Source organism: Carassius gibelio, chromosome A16, assembly GCF_023724105.1.
Source record: "Carassius gibelio isolate Cgi1373 ecotype wild population from Czech Republic chromosome A16, carGib1.2-hapl.c, whole genome shotgun sequence".
In the NCBI taxonomy this organism is placed as follows: Eukaryota; Metazoa; Chordata; class Actinopteri; order Cypriniformes; family Cyprinidae; genus Carassius; species Carassius gibelio.
Genome location: NC_068386.1, coordinates 97212 through 105253, shown reverse-complemented (window position 1 = coordinate 105253; position 8042 = coordinate 97212). Strand labels below are relative to the sequence as shown.

At 33.8% G+C, this 8042-nt stretch overlaps 1 protein-coding gene across 1 annotated transcript; it reads left to right on the top strand.

The window, feature by feature from the left end:
• Positions 1-650: 650 nt before the first annotated feature.
• Positions 651-4839, top strand: LOC128030002 (WD repeat domain phosphoinositide-interacting protein 1-like). Its single transcript, XM_052617454.1, has 3 exons — positions 651-879; positions 957-1057; positions 4248-4839. The coding sequence occupies exons 1-3, from the start codon at positions 798-800 to the stop codon at positions 4296-4298; spliced, it is 234 nt and encodes a 77-aa protein (XP_052473414.1). The 5' UTR covers positions 651-797; the 3' UTR covers positions 4299-4839.
• The last annotated feature ends 3203 nt before the right edge of the window (positions 4840-8042 follow it).

Here is an 8042-nt window from a genome sequence, read left to right as displayed (position 1 = left end):
AAAGAGTGAGTCATGACATGAAGACTCTCAAGTAATGCACTGAAAAGTACGACCAAAGCAAGTCTTATTAAATTTGTATGCATACAGATCTACTAAAAGATACTTCAGATACTTCTGTGTTTATAAAGTGTTTTCCCCACAAACAGCCACTTTTGTTATTGTTAATTAAAGCTAAACTAAAGTTCTTACAAAAAGTTTTTGTCAATCGTAAGAAAGCTTAAAGTATAAATATTAGATGAAACACGTACGCTTAAAAAAACTAAAACAAAACTTAAAAGTTGAAAATTAAGTTAAAGTATTAAAATTAATCAAACTAAATCTATATTTAAATAAATTAAAGCTTAACAGAAATCTAAAAACTAGCCAATAAAAATGGCACAAAGAACAAAAGAAATAACTAAAGCAATTCAAATGAAACTTAGAAATGTTGCCTTTGCAATTAAATTTGTACATTTAAATTGAAGTATTTAAACTAAATCTGAAATAAAAATAAAGATAAATAGAAATGCAGAAAATCTAAGAAATATGAATATAAAATAGTATATCAGTAATACTAAAATAACAAAAACAATCTATTATTTAATTTAGATGGATAGATCTATCTACAGTATGACTTAAATTACTTAGCACAATAATTTAAGAATTCGCTTTGGGTTATGACTGTGTGCATGTTACTTTATAGAGCACAACATGAAAGTCTATGTCAGTAGTGCAGGCACAATTCACTGAGGTCTCCTTTAACCTCCAGGGTGTCTGGATCAGATAAGGATTGGGAGGAGACTGAGAAAGCTGAACTTATGGAGCCACCGCAAGCATGCCAGTCGTATGCTGCCACTGTGGCCATCCCCACCTCTGGACCCGTCACAGCCACTCTCACAGGTACCACAACACACTCAAACACACACAGTTTTACATTTGAACTCTTTCTCATGATCACCCAACTGTGTTCATCTCAGGCTACTCCGAGGACGGCGGAGCTAAGAAGGGTGAGGTGATTCCCGAGCACGAGTTTGCAGCAGGGCCTGTGTGTCTGGATGACGAAACTGAATTTCCTCCCGTGAGCATTCGCTAGCCTCTCCATGTCCAAGCGGCGGTGGTGCATTCCAGTGTATGGGGTTGTCTTGTCCCTCTGTCCACAAGCACTCAAACTTAGTGTGATTTATTATTTTGAACCAAACCAACACCAGCCCGTTCGGCTCTGATGAAAGAAAGCAGCTCATAATAATGCTCGTCACAAAGACCAAATGTTGCAGATTAATCACATTGAGAAGATAAATATGTTGTCTATTACACAACATAAATGACAAATATCACTCCCAGTATAACTCCTTTAACCTGTTAACTGTCAACCGTCCACTCTGTGGGACGCCTACATTTACTTCACTATATTACAATTAAATCTAATCTAATCTTGACAAACTATATATCGTTGGAAAGGTCTAAGACTCCCAAATATATATTTTACTGGTGTTTTTTGCAAAAAATGATGTAGGAAAAGTAATCGATTCATTTATGACAAGAGTGCACCCTCAAAAATTTAAATTATAACTGGAGTTTTGATCTTTGTTTTAAAAAAATAGACTTCTTTGTTGCCTTTTTCTCTATCACATTTTAGAAATCATCAGAAGTTATATATCGACTGAAAACTTAAACTCTCAAAATTCATCCTTTAAAACCCATTTTAAAATCAGACATTGCATGTCCATGTAAATGGTACATCAATATCATGTAACAAAATATTTTCATTCATGAATTATAAAAATTTAAGTTTGGATCGTGCACTACAAAGTCAATGTTCAAAAATGTGAGTGACAGTTAAGGGGTTAATACATAAAATAATGAAGTATATATTTCAGGGGTGTTATTGGTATGTATTTAGACTGAAATAATGCTACATTCATGTACGCTCTGGGTAAATACAGACAAAGTAGGACACTTAAAGCTTAATCATTATTATTAAAAATCATTCCATATAACTAATATGTCATTTATTTTATAGATAATATTTTTATTCAGCCACGATGTATTAAGTGGCATTAACAAAATATTTTTATTTCAGATAAATGCTTTTTATATATATATATATATATATATATATATATATATGTATATATATATATATATTATTAATCAAAGAATCCTGATGTAGTTTTTTTTTTTTTTTTGTAAATATGAAGCCGCATAACTATCTTCAACATTAATAATAAGAAATGTTTCTTGAGCTGCAAATTATCATATCAGAATGATTTCTGGAGGATCATGTCACTGAAGATTGGAGTAATGATGCTGAAAATTCATCTTTGATAACACAGGAATAAATTACATTTTTAAAAGATATTGAATAGAAAATAGTTTTTTTTAAATTGTAATAATATTTCACAATATTACAATTTTACTGTATGTTTAAATAAATGAAATGCAGCCCTGTTGTAAAAAAAAAAAGACTTCTTTCAAAAGCATTAAAAATATGTATATGTAGCCAATAGACTGATGTTTTAAAAATAACAGCAATGACAAATCATTGAAAAGTGTTCCACATGATCTGTATTCATATTAGATGTTGAAATACATTTTGTTCTGACACTAGACCTGCTGTTGCTGTTCTAGTCTAATGATGTTTCTGATCTTCTATACATGGACATGAGCAGAAGTTAGGTGACTAATTTGTTTGTTTGTGCACAGACAGGACAAGGATAAGAATGAATTAAATCCACCAAAGTTAATTGTCTTTTACATTCTGTCTGTTTTGATGCAGTAAATGCTGGGTTCATTCATCACCATTGCAACATAAGAAAACCATGTGTGTCAACTATGAGAGCTCTTTTCTGTTTTAGTCTAAATGGCATGATGTCAACCATATTTTTGTCTATGCACACACACACATAACATAGTATTTCAGTTTAAACATACGCTACATTTGATGCTCGATGGATTGATGACATTTTAACAATTAAAGAAACATTAATACAATGCAAAAAATCTCAAGATCAAGAAGAGAAACTAGAAATAATGCTTTATATTGATGCAGTGCTCACTGAACTCCACAAGGTGGAGCACTTATGGTGGTCCAACAGGCCTTGTTACCACTAACACTTCCTAACTTGTTTTGATAAAGCTGAAATTATAGTCTTTCAGATAGTTTAATAACTGTTGCTCCAAGGGATAGTTTACCAAAAAATTTAAATTTGCTGAAAATTTTCACAACCCTGTGAGATATAGAAGAATTTGTTTCTTCATTGGAACAGATTTGGAGAAATGTATCATTCCATTCCTTGCTTACCAATGGTTGCTCTGCAGTGAATGGGTGCCGTCAGAATGAGAGTCCAAACAGCTGATAAAATCATCACAATAATCTACAAGTAATCCACACGACTCCAGGTAATCAGTTAACATCTTGTGAAGCAAAAGACTGTGGGTTTGTAAGAAGCATATCCGTTATTAAGGTTTTAACTTTAAACTGTCGTTTCTGGCAAAAATACCACTACATAATCAATATGTAAAACACAGTAAAACACTTCAAACGCGGAAATATTTGTTTAAAACTATTTCGGACTGTTTTAACTTGGTGCATATATTTTGTTTTCAACTATGCATATTTTTCTCTTGATTCAGACAAAATTACTTTTTCTTTGGAGAATATTACACAACATTGCACAATAATATACACAATGTTACAAACAGAGGATTCATATTTTAGATGGAAGCAACCGTTTAAAGTTAGAAAACAAACATGCAGCTTTTCACTGCACAAGAAAATGACTGACTGGAGTCATGTGGAATATTTGTGGATTATGGTGATGATTTTATCAGCTGTTTGAACTCTCATTCTGACGGCACCCATTCACTGCAGTGGATCCATTGGTGAGTAAATTACGAAATGCTAAATTTCTCCAAATCTGTTCTGATGAAGAAACAAACTCATCTACATCTTGGATGGCCCAAGGATGAGTAAATTCTCAGTGATTTCTCTTTTTCGGGTGAACTATTCCTTTAAATGAAGGAGCTCACGACTCTGATCTCAGAAGGATTTTATCATTTATAGGATGTCACTTTGGACTAACATACTTGGATGCCATTGCTATTGCTTTTATATACCTTCCGAGTGTCTTTGTGGTGTATTAAAATGTCATTGTGGCTAACTGATATGGCTCGGACATGTCCTCAGCTAGCTCCTGTTGAGATCTGTATCTGTCTATAACACACCCGTGGCTGAGGGAACAATAAAGCTCTGTTCTGGTTTCCGGTAGATAAATTGGTGCCGTGACGGATCTGGGCGAGGCAAGGGGAGACGACCGTGAGAGGGTAGAGAACAGGTGGAGGCAACAACTGTCAGAGGAGGACCTTCAGTGCATGAGCAAGGACAAACAAATGAAAAACATAACTTCAGGGTGCTAAATTATTAACGGAAAGGTTGAAATGCTAATATCTTAAGTTGAGTTGATCAGGGATTTGGGTCGTTGTCACTCGGACCCCTGAAGGGTGTGTTATAAATGAGGTGCATGACTGAAATATAACCACATATTGTTCTAGTTACGTAACATATTGTATTAAGTCGTAATACTGTAGCATTTTATTCTTTTAATTTATAACACCATCATATTGAATTATAAGAGAGGAGGAATTACTTTTTTATATATGTGTTTTGCTGTATTGATAATTAATATGTTTACATGTTACCATCCTGAAAACTAATACACCAGGATGTTTTGTATGTATGTGCCTATGATATTACTTGTAAGAGTGCAAAGTATTTTGCTGGATTGCTCAAGACCAAAAGATAAAAAAAAGAAAAGAAATGAATATATAGGAAATCTATTAGGATTGGAATTATGCAAACCACCTCCTGTCTCCTGTGGTCTTTTCTTCATCTATTCATAGATACTTTCCATCAAAACCAAAACATTTTTAAAGAAGTTAACAGTTGTATTCAGCAAGGATGCATTAAATTGATCAAATGCGAAAGTAAATTAAAAGTTAATGCTGTTTTAGGACTTTCTATTCCTAAAAACATATCACTGTTTTCACACACACACAAAAAAAAATTCTCGAATCAGAAATAAAATTCTCAAAACTTAATCTTCAGCCTCCACATTATCTAGACTTGTGCACAACATTTTTTGATCAAGTTGTGATTGCTTAGGTACATTCATGCAACTGATTATGTACATTTGTCTGTGGTTTCCTACGCTATCAGTTGCTTTTGTAATGTTGCTCAAAATGTGTTATGTAGTTCTCTGAAATCGCTCAAAGGTACATCTCATGAACCTTCAAATGGAAAGCATATATAGACAGAGGACAACACAAGAGTTACAAATTATCACAATATTTATTTTTGCATGTGTTGTGTGTGGTTTTGTTTTTGTGACATATCAGGACACAACTGTGTATAATGACATGGGTATGACACAGGTATTACAAGGAGAGGGTGACTTATGAGGACATAACCCATGTCCCCATTTTTCAAAACGCTTATAAATCATACAGAATGAGTTTTTTTTTTTTTTTTTGAGAAAGTGAAAAAATGCACAAAGTTTCCTGTGAGGGTTAGGTTTAGGGGTAGGGTTGTTGAAGGGCGATAGAACACAGTTTGTACAGTATAAAAACCATTACGCCTATGTGTGTGTTTAAATCAATATCCCACATACAGTAATGTGTACATTTGTACGTTTGAAAATGGATATATGGCATTCATAGGAATGCAGCCTTCTGCATTTCAATACAGCAACTATCATCCAAACTGTTGTCATAGTTTACATCAGGTAATACTAAGAGAGTGCAGTGTTGTACTGACAAAATGACTAAGCATTTTTACTATCTTGTTTGTGAACATTGACACAAGGACATCAGGCATGCAAGAGGATTTTACCCCTGCTGCCTGGCCAAGGGCAATAAAGCCTGTGATGTTGAAGAGGTTCTTTGACCTTTTTCAGACAAAAACAGAATACTGGAACAGAAAATAAATGTGTTGTTGTTTGCTGTATTGTACTGTACTCTACTCTAATAACACATTTGGGGAGTACCACACTTACGGGTTTTTGTAGTATTGTTTTGAATTTATCTCATTGGTGTATAAAACTGTGTTGAATTGTGTGTTCGACTGTTTGTGTGTCATATCTAAAGTTTGGTTTTTCAGCAAGATTGAGTTGTTTTGAGTGGAGAGCTTCATTTTGACCTGAATATAGGAAGGGTGGGGAATTGAGAATACGAGGCATAGTTTCAAGAAATGTTTTTAAGCAATCGAGAAAAACTGTGATATAATATTATGAAATATAACCCTATTTATAATGTTTTTAGAATTATATCTTATATTATAATTCAATATACATGCTGTTCATGACTTAAGACTGAAAACACCATGAACATTTTTGTGATTAAAGTCATTCATTTCTGTCATAGGTCAGATTAGATGATCTAATAGCTGGTTGTAACTAGGTTTTTCATTATTATCCATTTTGTTACATAGTCAGGCAGGCCCAGTGAGAGAGGCTAAGATCCTTCATACCTTACACATGAAGCCTATGCAGTGTGATGTAGCATCCTCTATTTTACAATATCAAAACAAAGAAATAAACAAACAAACAAAAAACATGGTCAATAGCATACTATAAAATTATATAGGACACATGGCTGTACAGATATGAGATCATTAAGACTAGATAATTCCCCTCAGTGATCGAATGTGAACAAGATAACCTTCAAGTGAACATGAGGACTGCAGTACTCTTGAAGAGTCAGCTGTGCTACACCGATCGACATTTGTTTCGAAAGTCAAAAGAACATGTTGAGCTTTGGGCATTATCCAGTCAGAACAAGTTTGTTGATCCCACTGTGCTTTGTTCAACTTCTGAGGTCATTTCCACAAGAGATTTCATGCTAATTCTTGTTAAAGAATATTAAAGGTACTAATGATATTCAATAAGATCAGGATTTTTGAGTTTAAATGCATTTTGAAATGATCAATGCTTCTCCAAGCAATCAATCACTCTATTCAGCCCAGTGACACACAGATCTGCTCAGTGAAGCAGTCATAACCATGTTTTATCATAAATAAAACATTGCTATTGACCAATTAGCATCAGTGACCGAAACTATGAATTTAAAAAATATATATTTATTGACAAATGCAAAATATTCCATCACAAATTAAGGAAGAAACACAAAAAGGGGGAATAACAAACACAGAGTCACCGATATGAAAAGGTGCCTTCAATATCTGGAACCTTTTGATGCCTTCATGATAAAAATGTCTCAGAATGGTATATTGATGATAAAGTTTGACCTATTTACCTAAAAATGCTAAAATGAACCCATTCCAGAGTTTTTACCCATTTCATCAAGTATTTGCATAAGAACATCTGAATATCAAAAAATGGCCCTGATGTGCTGATAAATGAGCTGTCCAAGGTACTGAACGATATTACTCTACAAAGCAACTGATGTCTGCTGCTTATATATACAGGGTTTGGCATAGATACAGATGCCTGTGATACATCTTCTGGAAGTTACTGAAACAATAATCATAACCCATAAACAGTAACTTCATAAGTTTCTTCACAAGGACATTTTAAGTAATCCATTATCACTCTACTCACTATCGATGAATCAGACCTGCGTGTTTAATGGTCATGTATTTAGATATGCTTTAACTCGGTGATCTGCTTTCACCTTTGCCTTCACACTGTAGTAAAGTTAAAATGGTATGATGGTCAGCATTTCATTGTGAGGAGCGCACACAGCAGTGTTGCACTGTAACCTTGTTTGTTAGGCTCTGAGGGTACATAGTGCTATAATTTAACCAGACATTTTAAGTCAGCATATAATGATCATATGAACTCTCCTTATGGTGAAATCTAGTGTGTAACAGCATATTATGATGATAATAATTAATCCTGCCAATGTTTCTGTGAAAAACAATCTCAGAAAAATACATAGAAAGGGGGAAAAAATGCAACATAGCCACAAATATTTGGAGCATCAAAAGCTTAATGTACTTATGTTCCCCTTTAGGCTTTCTCAGCCAGGAGTTAAGAAAATGTAACTTG

Coding starts and splice junctions, on each gene's coding strand:
- LOC128030002 (XM_052617454.1), top strand. CDS start 798: ATGGAGCCACCGCAAGCATGCCAGTCGTATGCTGCCACTGTGGCCATC. Junction 880..956: donor CGTCACAGCCACTCTCACAG/GTACCACAACAC, acceptor TGTTCATCTCAG/GCTACTCCGAGGACGGCGGA. Junction 1,058..4,247: donor ACGAAACTGAATTTCCTCCC/GTGAGCATTCGC, acceptor GGTTTCCGGTAG/ATAAATTGGTGCCGTGACGG.